Genomic DNA, 18,154 nt, shown 5'->3' on the forward strand with positions numbered 1-18,154 from the left:
ACATGGAATTCTTACCCCCACCCCCCGCCAAAAAGAAACATTCCAGAAAGAAACAGCAGAAGCTCTGCAAAGACCTGGCTGAATTTTTTTTTTTTTCCTGAGCCTTTGACCTCCCCCCGCCTTGTAGAAATTGCCCCTTCCTCCTCCAGGTAGAGGGAAGTTTGGTTTGGTTTGGTTGGGGGAGGGGCAGATCGGGGGCAGAGAGAGGGAAATCCCTGATATGGTCACTGGGAAGCCATACGGTTTCGAGACAAATGCTGGGAAGGGCTTGGTCAGCCACTCTCTGGGGCATCATTGGACCATGGCTGCAGGCACCACACAAGGTCTAAATAAGGATGACAGAAGTTGTGAGAACCGAGCATTATCTGCCAGGGAATTTCCAAAGTTCTTCTCTGAGCTTAAAAATTACTCACACTCGAAGAACAAAGAGAATGGAAGGAGAGGGGGCTAATTAGTTGAAAGTCCTTGAAAATCAAAGTAGGGAGAATTCACCCTTTAAAGTCACAGGCACAAGACACCCTGGGGAGCTGGTGGGCCGTGGAATTTCTTTCGTGGTCAGTTGGTGACTCCTGGGAGGAGCCTGGCTCCGTGACTCACTTGGCTGATGGGGCCCAACTCTCCCTGGGGTGTCCACGCTGGTGACGCCTCCCCTGCTGTCAGCGCAAACTGACCGTCTTCCAGAACTTGAAGCCCATTGAGATCAAATCCAGGCAAGGATGAAGTTACCACGCAGGCCTCGTGCTCGTTCAGCATACCGGGCTGCTGGAACTCTCTCTGTAATGACCCTTAAATTACTAGAATAATGCAGACAACTGAAACCGCTGGACGTTGCATATAAAAACAGACGCAAGAGGACTCCAGAAGGTGGAGAGAAGGCGGACGGGCACCTGAGGAATGACAGGTGGTGACTTGCTTGAGCTTTCTTCTGCGCCTCCTATGGCCAAGGCTTGGAGGTAAAGGTGCTGGCAACCCAAAATGCAAACAGGCACAGTGGGCCCACAAAGCCCAACAGGAACCTGCCCTCTCTAGCCGGGACCAGAAAGGGGCAGCCTCACAAGACAGGAGACTCTTAGACAATAGCTGCTCTGCTCCGGGCCAGTGCCCCAGAAAGTGCTGACTGTACCCCCACCCATGCCAGCAGAGGCCAAGTGAGGGGCCGAGATTCCACCCTCCTCCCAGGGTGTGGCAAGGCACCCTGTGTCAGTGTGGGGATCCAGAACTTCCACCCCTGCCAGTAGTAGACAGGACCCCACTTTGGGGTGTCGAAGAAAGCCCAGTGGGAAATCTGACCTCTGCTCCCCGCCTGGCAGCCACGAGGCGGGGCAACCCTTCCCACTTCGGAGCGAGGTCAGAGGAGACCAGACACGAGGTTTGATGAAGTCCAGAGTCTCCTCACATAATGCCCGAGATGTCCAGGTTTCACCTGAGAAGCTCCTGTCATACCAAAACCCAGGAAAATCTCACTTGAACGAAAAAAGACAACACAGTAGATGTCAACACCGAGATGACAGAAATGTTAGAATTATCTAAGATTTTAAGGCAGCCAACATAAAAGTGCAGCAAAGAACCATTAGAAACACTCGAAACAAATGAAAACTAGATCTTGGCAGAGAAACAGAAGATGTAACAAAGAACCAAGCGCAAACGTAATAGCTGACTTGAAAACAAGGGACAGGCTGGACAGCGGAACAGAGAGCATGAAAAGCTGGCGTAGTGGAAGGCGGAACAGAAGACGTGATCCAGGCCGAGCCACAGGGAGAAAACGGACCGAAAAGAATGAACTGAGCTTCATGTGTCCTGAGAGTCCAGAAAGCAGGAAAGAAAAAGGGTGGGGCTGAAAATTACCCAAAGAAATATGCCCGGAAACTTCTCGTGCGTTGCTGATGGGAATATAAAATGGTGCAGCCTCTCTGGAAAGCAGTTTGACTGTTTCGTAAGAAACTAAATATGCAGCTACCTTACAGCCCAGCCGTGGTGCTCCCAGGCGTGTAGCCCAGAGAAATCAAAACTACGTCACACAAAAGCCTGTACACAAGTGTTCCTAGCGGCTTTGTGCATAATAGCCAATAACCAGAAACAACCAGATATTCTTCAGTGAGTAAATAACTCACTGGTACATCCCCACTGTGGAATACTACTCAGCAGGGAAAAGGGATGAACTATTAATATACACAACCATGTGGATGAATGTCCAGGAATTATGCTGAGAAAAGTCAATCCCGGTGGGTTACCTCATTTTTCAGAAGGTAAAGTCTTCCTTCTGCAAACTTCCTTCTCCAACTTTACAACTTTTGAGGGGCTCATGGTCATCCTGTTCTCCAACTACTCCCAAATAGAGCTGTGGCGCAGAGAACGCCGTGAGTGGGGGACTGATGGAACACAGAGCGACGGGAGAGCCCTGTGCACAAGACTGAGGGTCGTCAGAATGCGCCCCCCCACCCACCCACTTGCCTCCGATCCACAAATCAAAATATTTGGTTTGTCCCGTGGCACTCACCGCAGATTTGGTTTGTCCCATGGCACACACCGCGGATTTGTTTCGTACGATATGCTCTGCTTAGAGAGTGTTGTGTCAAGTAAATTGGTGACCCTGTCTTTGCCTAAAACCATTATGCTAAATATCACTTCTATATTAGTCAGCTTTGGGTTGCCGTAACAATGTACCGTAGACTGGGTGGCTAAACAACAGGAATTTATTTTCTCCCAGTTCTGGGGGCTGGAGGTCCAACATCAAGGTGTCAGCAGGTGTGGTTTCTTCTGGGGCCTGTGATCTTGGCTTACGGATGGCCACCTTCTCGCTGTGCCCTCACATGGTCATTCTGTGCATGAGCATGTCTGTGCTAATCTCTTATCAAGACTACAGTCACATTGGATTGGGCTCCACCCTCATAGCCTCATTTTAACTTAATCACCTTTTTAAAATTTATTTTTATTGTTGACAGTGTTACAGATGTCCCCTTTTCTAAAGGCCCTATCTTCAAATACAGTCACTTCCTGAGGTTCTGGGGGTTGGGGCTTCAACACATGAATTGGGGTGGGATGCACACAGTTCAGCTCATAACTTCTTGTAGCATATTTTGTTACTGGATTTGGAGGTGAAAATGTCAATGTATCAAAAAAAAAAAGTTGTTTAATAAATAATATAGCTTTGCAAGGGCCATTGTGGTAAAAAGTTACTAACAGGAGCCCTGCTGGAGCGGCTCAGTTGGTTGAGCGTCATCCTGTGCACCTAAAGGTTGTAGGTTCAGTTTCCGGTCATGGCACATACCTGGGTTGCGGGTTTGATCCCTGAAGGCAGCCAATCGTGTTTCTCTAGCACATCGATGTTTCTCTCTCTGTCTCTCTGTGTCTCTCTCTTTCTCCAAGCGTGTCCTCAGGTGAGGATTTTTTTAAAAAGTCATTAATAGGATAGCTGTTATCGGATGCAGGGCTGTGTACTTTTTGCTGAAACATGCATCGAATGTGTTTGGAAGAGACACAAGGACAACAGCTGCTTCAAGAGAACACACAGAGTGGCTGCAGGCAGGAGGCTCACTGTACACGCTGTTGTATCGTTTGAGTGTTATCCCCCCGAACGTGTATTAAAGCAGCTTCTACTAGGGGAATGAGATACTTACTTTAAGTCAAGGATTGGCTTAAATCTTTATAATCTCAGGGACCTGCCATCTCATTCTCTGCTGATCCCCAGGCCGCGTCGCAGAGCCTAGCACACAGGGCGCACGCAGGAAGGGTGTTGAGAGAATGACTAAATGAGCAGCTCAGCGAATGCCTCGCACAGTGTTTGGGTGCAGGGGCCCTGAGCAGCCCACCCGCTGACCCTCTCTGTTTTTCCCTTTGGTCTGCAGACGGCAGCAGAGACCTCCAGGAGGGAACAAGCCCCAGCAGCATGGTGACCACCAGCCGGGCAGTGCCAAACACAACAGGGACCATCAGAAATCCTACCAGGGGGGCTCGGTGCCCCACCCCTCAGGGAGGCCCACCCATCACGGCTACAGTCAGAACCGGCGCTGGCACCACAGCAACATGAAGCACCCACCCAGCGACAAGGGGGAGGCAGGCGCCCACCGCAATGCCAAAGAGACCGTGACCGTGGAGAGCCCCAAACTTGAGGATGCCCTGGGGGACACCGGGCACGGTGGCCTCGAGCCCCCCCGCAGTCCTGATGGCCTGGCCCCAGCGGCTTCCGAGAGGCTGCCCCCGCAGCAGCCGGGAGCCCCAGAGGCTGAGACAAAGCGTAAAGACAGTATTATCCCCGAGCGCGTCGGGGAGCGGCCCAAAATTACCCTGCTCCAGTCTTCCAAAGACAGGCTGCGGCGGAGGCTGAAAGAAAAGGTACCGGTAATTGAATTTTCGTGTTCTCTTCCACCAGGGAGGACGGTGTGAGGTAGGCATGTTGGTGGGTGGGCTCGGGTTTCAGGGCCGGCGAGCCCTGTGGAGAGAAGCAGGGGCCCCACACCTGGCCACCATTGCCATAAGGACCCCTGGCCACCAGAGGGCAGGCCTGTGGCCAGCTCTGCCTGAACCCCTCCAGCACATTCTGGCTCCTCACCTTCTGGCCCCTCAGGAGGCCTAAGAGGGCAGGAAGCAGCCCATGCCTGGGGGTGATGGGAGGGTGTGGGGAAGCCTTGGTTCTTCCCTTCAGCGTTGTCTGGGGTCAGATACTGCCCTGTTCATGCTAAAGGCCGGTTGGGGGAAACAGACTTTTAAGAGAAGGACTGGTGCTTCTCCGAGGTCAGTAGCAGCCAGGCCGTGGCCCCTGCCAGGGTAGAGGGAAAGGGGTGATGACCAGAGGGCGAGCAGGCCTCAGCCGTCCCCTCATCCCCCAGCGGCCAGTGAGGGGTGTAAGGGACAGGGTTTAAGGAGACCTCACTCCCCAATCACAAGAGCTCGGCTCACAGATTCAGGAGGAGATACCCCACGCCTCCAGAGGGACGGGGCCCTGTCCCTGGCAGCAGACTTCTCTGTGCTCCCCCTGCCCCCCCCCCCCAGCCAAGGGGAAGGTAAGGTCGCCTTGGAGAGGAACTCGTCCTGAGAAAGGCCTCCTGGAGTCCTCCTCCGGGGGTTTCTGGGGAGCTCCACGTTCTGGGTGTCTCTGGCCTCTCTCTACTGCCTTCTCTCCTCCAGCTTTCTCCCCAGAACAGGCAGGTCAGGCCTCTGCCCCCATCAAGTCTTGAAGCTGAAATGCTGCTCCTAGCATCCCCACCCCACTGTTCCCTGTAGGGTCCTTCGGGAAAGCCTCACCTTCCCCCTACGCCCCAAAACAAGGAGCCCGGGAGGAGCTCCCAGCCGACAACCATGTGCAGTCGGCACCTGAACAGCTTCCGGGCCAGACGGCTGCAGCCCAGCCAGGGAGCGAGGGCACTAAGCCCTCCCCGGTCACTAAACCTACTGCAGTGCCGCAGAGTGGGGACCCCACGGGCTTGAGGGGCCAGCAGACCAGGCTTGGTCGTCACTCTGCCTTTGACTGGCTTGGTGACCTTGGGCAAGTTACCTAACCTCTCTGAGCCCATTTACTTGTCTGTAAAATGGGTGTAATATTACCCGCCTTGCAGACAAGGAAGATGACATGTCACAACATGTGAAGACCCTCGTGTGTGGTTAGTATTCCACATACAGACCACCGTTCCTGCCCTAGGGCCCAGATGGTTGGGCAGAGGGGTGGGTAAGGACTGTGGGAGTAGAACAGATAAAGTAGATCCATAGCACCCATTCCTCAGGTTCAGGGCTCCCTCAGGTGAGGCCTCCTGGGCCGGAAGGGCATGGGCTCAGGCAGTGGTCGGGCGCAGGGGAAGCTGTGGGCCTTCTGTATAACCTCCTGTTACCGGGGAGGAAACAGAGGCCCAAAGCCGTATGGCTAGAGGTGAGAGTAGGTTCTAGAACCTCTGTCTGTCCGCCCAGCCCAGAGCTCTCCTCATCGAGAACAGAAAGGCAGGTGACCTTACTCCACGTCCCTAATCCTGCCCTTCACCCCACCCTCACACCCCAGCAATCAGGTTGGTCATACTCTGGGCCCCGACCTGTTGTGTTTGAGTAAATACTTTTGAGACCATTTGTCTCGCCCCCAGCTGGTCTGGTGCAGCGGCTCTGAGGCCTCATCAGGGTGTGGGCTTTCTGTCTGAAATGTCCCTCCCAGCGGTGCCGGTCGTCAGTGACGCACTGGAGGGCTCCTTGGTGTGTCGTTTGTGGGTAGAAGGCCAGCACGGTCTCCCTAGGACGCAAAGCCAGGACCGTGTCCACAGGGATCCCTGTGTCCAGAGGTCACAACCACCCTTGGGCTCTAGCAACCTAGAGCCCCTCCAGGGTGCCTCTGACCGACAGCCAGCCTTTGGATGCCACCTTCCTTCCTGGCCCAGTGTTCCTGCCCTCATTCTGTCTTTGACCCAATTTTTTATTGATCTTATTTCATCTTTTATAAGCCCTATTAAATCATTGCTGGGTTGAGACCTTTGATGAACAAGTAGACAAACAGAACCAGTGTACCTAGAATCCCGGGTAAGAGGTAGACCTCACCGGAAGGCTCAGCTCAGGATGTCACAGGGGCCAAGGAAACGGTCAGGAGAGAGCCGGGGCCTGAGGGTCCTTGGTGGAGGTCCGCATTCCTGGGGGGACTCGGACCCGGGTTCTGGCAGGTGGGTCCTTTCTGGGGGTGGCAGCCCTCCCGCCACGGGCCACTGCCCCAACACACACACAGAAACCTCTGCGCCACTCGGGCGACTCGGTTTGTGTCCCATGCCCAGGATGAGGTGCCCGTGGAGCCCCCCAGCCCGCAGCAGAACAAGATGGACAAGCTGATCGAGATCCTGAACAGCATGCGCAACAACAGCAGCGACGTGGAGGCCAAGCTCACCACCTTCATGGAGGAGGCCCAGAACTCCACCAACTCGGAGGAGATGCTGGGCGAGATCGTCCGGACCATCTACCAGAAGGCCGTGTCTGACCGCAGCTTTGCCTTCACCGCCGCCAAGCTCTGCGACAAGATGGCACTCTTCATGGTGGAGGGGACCAAGTTCCGGAGCCTGCTCCTCAACATGCTCCAGGTAACCCGACACCGACAGCTGCCGGGCCGCCCCGCCCCCGGGTTATTACTAGAGAGAGGGCTGCGGATCTGACCACGCTGAACTTTTCCCAAGTTCCACCCTTGCCCGATTAATTATAGAAAATAAAAAGGCACTCAAGGGGCAGGGGTGAGTGGCCGGATTTGCGCGTGTTTGTGTGAGTGTTCCATGGTTACGGTGGACCAATATAATTCCATAGGCGCGTCATGTTTACCCAGCCTTCTCTCTTTCTATTTCCATGAGAAGAGGGCTGGCTCTCCGTCCTAACAGGCTGTGCTTTGACCTCTTCCCTCCGTCCGAGCAGACACGGCCTCCTCGGCCTCCTCCTCGCTGTGGACTTCCCTCTTCTCACTCCTCCTCCCCCAAACCACCCCCTCCCCCAAACTCCCTCCCCCGGAGGTGGTGCCCTTGGGTGTAGCTGGTGCTTAGCCGGGTCTGAGCGGAAGGCACAAGGGCTGTGAGCAGGGAAGGTCTGGTCTGGCTGCCAGTGCACTGAGCTTCCTGAAACCACATAGTGACTTAACACCGTCTTGTCCCTTGGTGCTTTCCCACTTAAAATCCCTCCACCCCCGGAGAGCTGAATCCGGCTCCTCATTCTTTCCTGCATGGGTGGCAGAGCCCAGCGGCACTGTGCTGTGCTGGTGAGGGTGCAGGAGGCGTGGGCACGGGCACTTAGACTGAGCCCAGCAGTTTCATCTAGTGAGTGGGGAGCTGGGGGCTGATACCTGCTCGTCTGTCCTGGGTGGTAGCAGGTGAACTGCTGGCCCCAGAACCGGTGGCTTCGGGGACAGGTAGCAGGTGGCATGGCATGGTGGCCGCGCCAGGCCCTGAGACTATCCTTGGGGTCTCCTGACTGGAGAAAAGGCATCTCTACGTTTACTCTGAACATCAGACCAGTTGAGATATAAACTGAGTTCCCAGTGCAGGTCAAGTAAGACAGCGGCGTGGAGGTTCTGAAAGTCAGGCCTGGACGAGACCACCTGCAAGGTTGTCTTAACCAGGGGGACCACGCAATGGGTCATCTGGACCATGACACTTCCGGCAGTCGGGGGGCTCTGCTCATAATTACACCTAGACACCAGGCGTCGACTAGGACAGGAGGTCACCCTGGGCATAGCCACCTGGTTCACGGTCTGCTATTTTTTCCCTCAGAACAGGGAGGAAGGAGCCCTCTTCACAGGCTGCCCACAGGGCTCCGACCCGCCGTGCTCTCCTCTTCCCGAGGAGCCTGCTCACTGCAACCTGAGCCCGGGCTGGCCAGCCTGGCCTGCGTCTCTCCAGCTCCCGGCCCTGATCAGGTTCCCATTCCTGGGTCACCCACGCTGCCCTGGTGACGAATTCCCGCATTGCCTGAGGGATTTGCACATTGGGCATGTTCCTCGCGGGCCGGAATGTCCTGGGAGAGTGTGGAGGGTGACGGCGGGAGCAGCCTGTCTGCCACGTACCGCCAGGCACGGGGAGTCAGGGATGGGATCAGCCTTTGGCCTTGGCTTTTGTCCTTTCTCAGGAAGGGCCAGGATAGGACAAGATTTCTAGACAATGGCTGCCAGAGCCCGGTAACTGAGCCAGAGCCAGTGATGGACAGACACCAGGGCATGGGGCAGTACCCAGCCGGGAAGGGCAGCTGACCACAGGGGCCACCCAGGACCCTGCCCAGGTTCTTGCAATGCCCCGAGGTTAGAGCGGCCTTGCCCACAGAGTCTGGCAAAGCGTCAGTCCTGGCAAATGCTCACCCACAAAAGGGGCTCTGGGGCCCTACACCGGCCTCTCCATCAGTCACAAAGCAGACTGGCGTAGGGGCAAGAAGGGATGCTGCTTGGCAGTGTTGAACTCGGTGAAGTCCTCTCTACAGTCCCCAGCTGATAACTTCTCGCAGAATCGCTGCGCTGAGAGACACGGTTTGGCCAACACTGGGACAGGGAACGAGTCTAAACTGAAATCTGAGAAACGGGGCTTCTCGGGCTGATCTGTGCTGTCAGCTGGAGCCCGGCCTCTGCAGCTCTCGCCGGGGAAGCGCTCGGCCGCTCGGCAGTGGCCGTAGGACCCTGCTGCTGGAGCTGAGTCGGGGGCCTCCGGAGGGGCTGCGTGGCCCCACTGGCCGCCTCCTCCCTCACTCTCCCAGGACCTGCCACTGGCGTGAAGCCCCCCTGCATCCCCCTAGTCCTCAGAACTTGCTCACCCCATATTGTGGCTCAGTGATGGGTATGTCAACCCTGTGGATGCCACCTTACTTCTGGGGCAGAGGAGAGCTGTCACCCCCACATCTGCTGTTTGCTGGTAGGCATTTGTGGGTCAGGTACTTAGAAATCTAAATGTCCCTCTTCACCACCTGCAGCCCCAGCCTGCATGTCAGCTGAGGAGGGAGCCCCTTGAAGGGATAACCAGAGGGCTCGAGCCAGGCACCCAGGCCTCCTGAGGTGCTCACTGTCCGGGGCCCTTTGGCTCCCATGGAAGACAGGTGGGATGTACCAGCGTGAGGCTACCCCTCCGCTGTTACAGACCCCTGCTTACGTGGCCGGCAGGGCCCGAGGGGGCCCGACCACTCCTCTCTGCGGCCCAGGACGTGGCCGGTTGGCGTAGGCTTTCCAGGCAGCGTAATTCATGGCCACCCACCACCCCGGACTCACAGAGTACAAAGAAGAGAGCGTGGCTCATCAAACCCCACTTCCCTTCTTAACACCCACAGGGATGTCTCTTTTCACCAGCTTTCATTTTCTGGCAAATCCGATTTATATCCCTTCGCCAGCAATCCTGGGCCCAGCCCCAGAGCCCTTCCCGCCCCTTCCTCCCTCTGAGGCCCGTGTTCCCTGCTTCCCCTGGTTCGGTTCTGTGGCCTCTGAGATGCCCCTCACGGGGTCAGGTTTGGCTGCTGCCTCCACATCCAGGGTCTGAGGCCCAGCTCGGTGATGGATGCTGGCTGCCAAGGGCCCCGGGTGTGACGGCCCTCCGGGCAGTGCCCGCAGCTCTCTGGGTGCTCCCTCCTGGGCCCGCCGCGCTTGCTGCCTGGGCGTCAGCACTGAGCACCGGGAGAACCGGAGCGGCTCTGACAGCGCGGTCGCGCTCGGCAGACGTGTGAGGGCTGCCTGCCAGGTTGGGGTACAGCCCCCATGGAGAAGGAGATGGGGCCAGGGGGAAGTCAAAGGACCTTTGACCCTTCCCAGCTAGACTCAGCATTGTCACCTCAAGGAACCCAGAAGCACTGCCTTCATGAGCTGTGGTGCTGCCCGAGACCCACCCTGGGGTCTCAGCGGACCCCTGTCACCAAGCCCCCGGCTCAAAAATGGTCTTCAGATTTTACACCTAAGCTGAGTATTTTTGTCCGAGATGTGGTTCTTTCTTAGTGGTGCTCTTATAAGTAAAATTCTACTTCACCAACAGCCCTTTCTTAAATGTCTGTTATGTGCCAACCAAGCACGTCCATTTGATCAGTTTCTCAGCGTGAATGTGCGTGTGAAATCACATGGATTTCACTTAATGCAGATTCTGGTTCAGGGAGTCCGGGTGGAGCCTGGGATTCTGCATTTCTAACACACTCCCAGCTGCTGCCGATGCTGCTGGCCCAGCAACAAGGCGGCGGATGGCTGTGGGCGATGGGTCCGTTTCACAGATGGGCCGACTGAGGCGCTCTCTTTTCACAGTGTGATTGTCAGGAGTGGGGATCCAGCCTGGGAATGTTGAGTGTCAGCCGCCGAGTTTTCTCCAGGCCCGTGGTCCTCAGCCTAGCTCTCCATTAGACTCAAAACATGGCTGCGGGGCCCGACCCCAAGCACGGGCCTGGGCATCTTTTTTTAAGAACTCCCCAGGTGAGTCTGCGGGGCAGCAGGTTGAGCAGCACTGTCAGGAAGATGCTCCAGAATGCCCTGACCGTGCTGCCCTGGTCACTTACGAACCAGCTAGCCCTGCCTGTCGCCCCATGAAGGAGTCCAGACATAGCTGCCAGGTACTGGAGTTTTGCTGAGCCCTGTGGGTGAGTTGGTGGAGAACACCAAAGAAGGAGACATCAGCAGTTGAAACGCCCCTTCACTTTGCCCAGCCTCAGTTTCCCCTCTGTGCAGTGAGGAAGCTGGTCTGGCCCATCCCAGGGGCCCTTTTCCATGTTCCTCACCATCGTCCCGAGGTTCCAAGTGAACCAAGTGGGGGCCCAGAACTGCCTCTCCTCTTCCACTGACCCCATTTCTCTCTCCTCCGTTCCTCTGCCCATGTCCTGTTCCTTTTTCTTTGCCTTAGATGTTGTCGGAGCAGCTATCACATCTGGTAGGAAAGGGGCCCCCCTCTCAACCACGTTACCAGGCTGTGCCAGAGCCGGGGCCACTAGGTAAAGCTGGGGAGGTGATCCTCTTCACTGCCCAGCCTGGGTCTTCCCACCCGGCTCCCAGCTTCTTCGTGGTCACAGAGGCCCACACCCACCACAGTATGTGGCTTGATGATTTCTGATTTCCCGGAGAATGTAGCTGCCCAGGGCCCCTGGGTGACAGAAATCCCAAGACGCTGCCTTGATCCTCACCAGGGATTGCACGCTGCTGGGGAGGGGACGCCCGTTTCACGGCGAGGTGAAGAATGAGCGTGCCTCTGTTTATGGGCCATTTGGAATGACAGGAATTGGAGGCCTGAGCCCCTCCACCCAGCACGGCCCGTCGCACCCCAGGCCTTCCAGCTGGGCTCAGGGAGCGCTCCTCTGCCGAGCTATGCAGGGGGGTGCAAGTCTGAGCCTCCTGTTGCAATGTGCGCCCTGTTTAGCCAGGAGGTGTCTGCATGTGAGCTATGCGGAGCGGAGTATTCTTAGAGCGGCATCAGTGTGTCTGTGGCTGCACCCAGCTCTCCCTAGCAACCGTTACCAACAACACCTCTAACAGAAGGATGCGATACCTTTTTATGAAAAAAAACAAAAACAAACAAAAAAAAACCATCTCGACCAAGTCGTAAACACGGCAGGGTTGTTGTGAAAAGACAACGCAGAATCCGAATCTGGAATGTGACCAGACTTCAAAATAAGTTGCCCTCTGCCTGCACCTTCTAGAAGACAGCCTCTTTAAAAAACTGACCTTGGGGTAGAGACAGATGAACTCAGAGCTTCTGGCTGGGGCTTTGGATGTACAGAAACTCAGCCAAGTGGTGGCAGGGGCTTCTTGGGGCTTCTGCGGGGTCTCTGGGAATGATTCGAACTGTGAGTTTTAGTGCCGGACGGGGCGCTCAAGGGTTTCTGGTCTTGCTGCCCCGGCCATAGATCAGAGTGTGAGGTACATCTCAGGGCTCATGCGGAGCGTCCGTCCCTCTCCGGGGGCCATAGGGGCCAGTCCTCTGACTCTGGTCATAAGGGAAACCGCCTCCTCTCCTGGTTAGCTCAGGGTCTCAGGAAAATCAAAAGCTGTTCCTTTGTCTAAAGCGCGGCGTTTCCAACCCCGTCTGTTACAGAGGAAAGGAGGAAAGGGGCTACCCTTGATTCTTGGGGTTCTAACCAGCTCTAAGTTGTAAACTCCTCAAGGGCAGGAATCCTGATGGAGTCATCGTGGGTCCCCAGCCCCTGGCATGTTGACTCGTACAGAACAGGTCTCAGGCAGAGCCTGTGCAAGGGAGGGTTGGGCCGGTCTGGGCACCAGTGCCCCCTGCTGTGTGATGTGCTTCTCCGCTCTCCTGAGCACTTTCAGGCGTGTGAACATGGGGCTTCTCTCTCGAGGTGGGCTCCAGGGCAGGAATCCTTCCCCATGTTACAGGTAAGGACAGTGGCTCAGCAGGACTACAAGCCCTACCCAAGGGATGGGGCCGAATGGGGGCGGTCAGTCCAGCACCAAGCTCCAGGCTCCCCTGCCATACTGTCCCCCAAATAGCTTATAAGGGTCAGAAGCTTAGGGACATCAGAAATCTGCCTCGTGAAGCTATGAGCGGGGATGTCAAAGCCCACCCGTCTAGAATAAGCGCACGGCATTTCCGGTGGTCTCGCGTCTCAGCTTTCTGGGCCGGTGGAGGGAGAGGATGTCTGAGGACACACCTCTCCATCTCCACTTGCTTTATCCGTACGAGCTCCGCAGCTGTGATTCCCGAGGCCTGGCTCTGCCCCTCGACCCTCACCCCTTCTCGGACCTCCTCTCCCTCTGCATGCCCTGAGCCAACATGCACTCCAGGCATGTGAACGGATTTGCTGTCAGCCCAAGCCGGGCATACCCAGGGAGAGAAGCACATTGTCCTGTTCATTCCGGAGCCCAAGCAAAGCCCTTGGCTGGACCCACCCTGAGCTCCCTCCACTGTGGCTGGGAATCTGGAGGGGAAAGCAAAGGGCCAGGGGGCAGATTGGAGAGTGATTTCAGGCGCCCACCAAAGGTCTCTTTTTAAAAAAAAAAAAAGTCTGCTCCACCTGCTGGCTGGCCTCTAGCACCCTGAGTCATCGGCGCCCATGCTGAAGGTCGCGTCCTGCCCGCGAGGGCTGTGCCGAGCTGGCACGCACATCCCCCCAGGGTGGGCACTGGCAGGCCTGCCTCACATGTCATGGGAGACTGATGTCACAGGAGTTTGGCAGGCAGGGCTGCCCCAATGGGTGGGAGCCTGGCGTCTCCTTGCGTACTTGCTGCCCACACTGGCTTTGGCATGAGTGCATCTTACCTTTCTCCCAAACACTTATTGAGCATCTGCTGTGTACAGCACACGGCAGAGCCTGTGTGTGGCGCCGTCTCTGTCTGTCTGTGCGCCCTCCACCTTCCCCGGTGGGTGCAGGTGCGGGTACTGTCCCGAGCCTGGTGTTTTATCCAGGCCCCAGATCAAATGTCAGAGCAAGTGTTCAGACCGGCTTTCTCTGCCTGGTCAGTGTGGGGTGGGGGCTTCCGAAAGTGCTAGATCAAAAGCCCCCTCTGAAACTTGGGAATATTCAGTGGGACAGAATCAGCCCTTGACTCCTTCAGGGGAAAAAAAGCATTTTGTTTTTTTTCACCTGAAAATAAGCAGAAGAGAGAAAGGGACCATTGACTCCATCGATCCCAGAAGGAGCCCAGGATAGCAGCCTGCCGGTCAGGCTTTTCGGAAACTGTCCCCAGGTGTCCTGTGTCTTGTCATCTTTGCACCGCCCCTCCCCCCACTGTGCTGGCACCTGGTAGGTATTGGGCACACATCAGATGGCCGGTTCCGGGAGCCTCGGTTCGGTGGGGCCCAAGGTGGGCAGTAGCCTCAGCCGCGAAGGGAACGGAGCGGTGTTCTGCCCCCTCCCACGTCTGGGCCAGGGGAGCTTGACCCAGGTCAGGAAGGGTTTCACCGTCGCCCATGTCCCTTGCCAGGCTGTGTCCTCTTCCCTGCACACCCTCACCCCGCACCCCAGCTTCATTTTTCCTGCTAAATTCCCTGATAAAACTTGGCCGGGCACTTCCCTGTCTGAAGCTGCCACGCCGAGGCAGGCCTGCAGATAAGTGGGTTATCGGAGAAGGCCAGCTCGGGTGTCCTGGGCCCCAGAGGGTCACCCCTGGCTGGCTGGCTGGCAGCGCACCCCCAGCACCTCCTCCTCCCCAGAGCCAGGCCAGCAGGAGACAGCAGATCCTTTCCCGCAGCTCAGCGAGTGGCCGGCCCCCGGCCGCCAGTGGGAATCCGAGCTATGCTAAGCCGCTCCAGATCACAGCATCGCTGCCCTGCCCGGGCACGGCCGGCCCAGACAGGGCGCCTCTACCTGCCGCGGCCGCCACTGGAAAGCTGGCACCGCCGGGCCGATGGAAAAAATCTCCCTGCGGGTTATGTAACTGCTCACCACCCTGTCCCTGCTTCCCAGGGAGACTCCCAGCCACCACAGAGGGAGAGTGTGGACCCCGGCCAGGCAGAGGACGGCAGAGGGTCATTCTTCCAAAGGGAGCAAATAGTTTTGAGTGATTGCCCGAAGTCTTCCTCTGGGCCCAAAGTCCTTCAGGCCCCAAGGATCCTGGGTGTTTCCTACAAATATGCTTGGGGTGCTGGGAGGCCTGCCCAAGTTGCATAGTCCAGCAGAGTGAGAAAGGCTTCTCTGGGGAGCCAGACCTGGAAGGAGGGGTTAAGAAGGAGCGTGAAGGGCGATTTGTTGTTGGTTTGTTTGGTTTAGTTTTCTCACTTGGTGATTTTTGTAAATTGTGGGAAACATATGCAACATAAAAGGTATCATTTTAACAATTTGTAAGTGCATAGTTCAACGGCACCAAGCACAACCCCCATGTACCCCCAGAACCCTCTCATTGTCCCAAACAGAACTCCTGCAGCCACCAAACAATAATTCCCAGCCCCCAACAGCCTGCACTCCACCTTCCACCTCCGTGAATCTGCATGTTTCGTGCATACCGCATGTGAGTAGAATCAGACAGTGGTTGTCGTTTTGTGTCTGGTCTATTTCGCTTAGTATTATGCCCTCAAGGTTCGTCGATGCGTCAGAATTTCCTTCCTTTTCTTGGCTGAGTAATATTTCCTTGTCTGGCTGGCTATACCACATTTTGTTTCTCCATTCATTCATCATCGGCGGGTGCGTGGGTTGTGTCCGCCTTTGGGCTGTTGTGAATAACCGCTATGAACATTCAGATTCAAGTGTCTGCTTGAGCCCCAGCTTTCGATACTTTTGGATGCAGAACTACAAATGGAATTGCTAAGTCATATGGAAATTGTTTAACTTTTTAGGAACTGGCAAACTTTTCTGAGTTGGGGGAAATATAATGGACCAAGACCCAAAGAAGTGATGCAAGTGAGGGATGCTGGGGAACTGCCGGACCTGGAATCAAGCGTCTTAGTGGCGACTCGGACGCAGTCTACAAGATGGAGCACGTGGGAACCTGAGAGGTGAAAGGGTCTGAGCTCCATGAAGCAGGACTGGGATCCACTGTTGGCCCTTGAGCTGTAGCATCCCAAGATTAGTTACAAATCCTAGAGCAGTGTGGACCTAAAGATTATTCATCCAACCCATTCCTGTTACAGATGGGAGGCTAGAGACCCGGAGAGGTTAACAGAAGCCCTGCTTCAGGAAGACCCACCTGAGGAGTTACAGGATTATGCTTGGAGCTTTCACATTGGAGAATCGGGGTTTTGGGTGACCACAAGAGTCTTTTATAAAGGGAGCACACCCAGGTTCAGGCCTGTCCCTCAAGGCGCGAAGCTGCAGTGCAGGCCTCGGTCCCCCACCTCCTCTCAAGAGCCTGCTCCCACGCAGGTGCGTGGAACAGCCGTGCTCCAGCACGGCCCCCACGGCCCAGAGGCTGGAGGCTGGGCTTGCCTTCCACGGGGCGTGCAGACTGGTGTGGAAATTGTGTTCCTCTCCCTCCGTTCCCCTTCCTTTGGCAAGTGCCACAAAGGGCTCCGAGAGCTTCCAGAAGGACAGGTCAGTAGGTGTTTTTGAACTTGGACTCCATGTTCAAAGATGAACGGGCTTCCCAGGCAAGGGCACGTGGCCTATATTCCAGATTGGGCACCAAGCACATGGCCTACTGGGCACCTGTGGGGAGAACGAAGAGGACTGTGCCCAGTGTGCCCCCCCACCCTGGGCGCCCTCCCCGGCCACAGTGGGCACGCCTCCCCTGACCTTCCGTTCACCCACACCTACCTGCAGTGGTTGTGTTCGGGGTGCCTGGCATGAATAAGAGCGACTTGCCAGGAAGTCACTGAGTGCGGGGGGCGGGTGCGGGGGGGAGTGGAAAGCGGATGACAGGACTATTTAAACACCCAGCAAGAAAGACACACTTGTCTTGAACCCCCTGCTTTCAGGGTAGTTGGGTTCCATCTCCCCTAGATAAATGAGAGGCCCCTCGAGGTAGACAGAGGTTCTCCCAGCCCCTGGGCCAATCAATGGGCATCATGTGAATACTCCAAGCCTGCATCATGCCCAGTTGTTAGTTTCTTCTTGTATACCTTTCCCTGTTTGGTGGCATCTCTGTCCCCAGAGATGGTGACTCTTGACCGTGAAGCAAGGACTAGACTGTGTGACCCCTGGGGTCACCTTCCAACCCAGGAACTCTTGGAGCAACCTCAGAACATCAGTATAGGGAAGCTGGCTTCAGAACCCTCAGTTCAGTCAGGGCTCCCCACATACTCACAGAGACTCCTTCCCCTGCTGCCTCATGTCCCTAGTTCTGAATCTTCAGGGAGAAATGGTCCCAGCCCCTCATGGCCCCATCTCAACCCCAGTCCCACCTGCAGGGACCACCTTCACTTAACTCTTTGGTGGCCCTTCCAGATTCCAGTTCACAGAGAGAGAACAATCTTCATGCTACTTTGGAATGTGGGACAGAGCTGCTCAGGCGAGAGCAGTCCCCTCCTGGGATGCCCACCCCATGGGGAAGCCCCTTGCGCTCCATCAGCCCGTTCTCGACAGTGCCCAGCCAGAACCATGCACATTGCAGAGAGGTTGTGTGGCTGTGTGCGTGCGCTCTCAGATCCTCTGCACCAGACCCACTAAGCGGAGGGCCCTCGGGCCACCGTGCTGCCATGTAGCGCCCCCACTCCCACCGGAAGCACCAAAGGAGGGGGTAGCTTCGGTGGTATTCAGGGATGGCAGGGCTCCAGCTCAAGCTTATGATATCTATCTATAGTTGAATAAATGCATTCTGGAGCAGCTGCACATATTGGGCTCACCCTTACCATTGACCCCATTGGGCAACAGCCATTGCGTTACTCTGAGTGTTAAAACAAGTTTGATTAGAGGCATAATTTCTCTAACATGGGGTTGAAAGCAGAGTCACCTGGAATTCAGCCGGCAGGCCACAGAGACTTCCTCTTAATGACTTACTGCCATGTGGCATAAGAAATCATTGACATAGCCCAGAGCCTGACATCTACCTTCTAGCCCTGGTCTGGCACCAGTCAGCTGGTGACTTTGGACAGATCTCGAAGTCTGGCTACCCTCAACTGACTCTTTCAATGAACAGAGTCATAATACCTATCTCCTACACCTGCTTGCCCCACGAACATAATCGCCATTGAAATCCACCAAAACACCTCAGTTTGTCTGCGCCTCTTATGGTTCCTCCTCCAGGAGGAGCTCCTGGATTGCAGAAAGCATGGTTTTCCTTGGGCTCTTGCTAACCCCCCCTTCATTCAAGCTTTCTAAGGGAGGCCCCACGCAGACCTCCCACAGGCGAGCACGTGCTGGGACTCGGAGTTCAGACGCAGCGTTCTGGAAA

General features: G+C 56.0%; 1 protein-coding gene across 5 annotated transcripts in view; it reads left to right on the plus strand.

The window, feature by feature from the left end:
* The window catches only part of CTIF (cap binding complex dependent translation initiation factor), a 250,086-nt gene that overhangs the window by 163,568 nt on the left and 68,364 nt on the right, over positions 1 to 18,154 (plus strand). For 2 of the 5 annotated variants that reach the window (XM_036244763.1, XM_036244765.1), the window contains 2 exons: positions 3,846 to 4,338; positions 6,738 to 7,037. In XM_036244763.1, the coding sequence (XP_036100656.1) occupies positions 3,846 to 4,338; positions 6,738 to 7,037 (793 nt within the window). Of the gene's footprint in view, positions 1 to 3,845; positions 4,339 to 6,737; positions 7,038 to 15,662; positions 15,724 to 18,154 lie in introns of those variants that run through there. The other 3 variants (XM_036244764.1, XM_036244766.1, XM_036244767.1) reach the window with 2 other exon arrangements.

Source organism: Molossus molossus, unplaced genomic scaffold (genome assembly GCF_014108415.1).
Source record: "Molossus molossus isolate mMolMol1 unplaced genomic scaffold, mMolMol1.p scaffold_m16_p_6, whole genome shotgun sequence".
Taxonomy (NCBI): domain Eukaryota; kingdom Metazoa; phylum Chordata; class Mammalia; order Chiroptera; family Molossidae; genus Molossus; species Molossus molossus.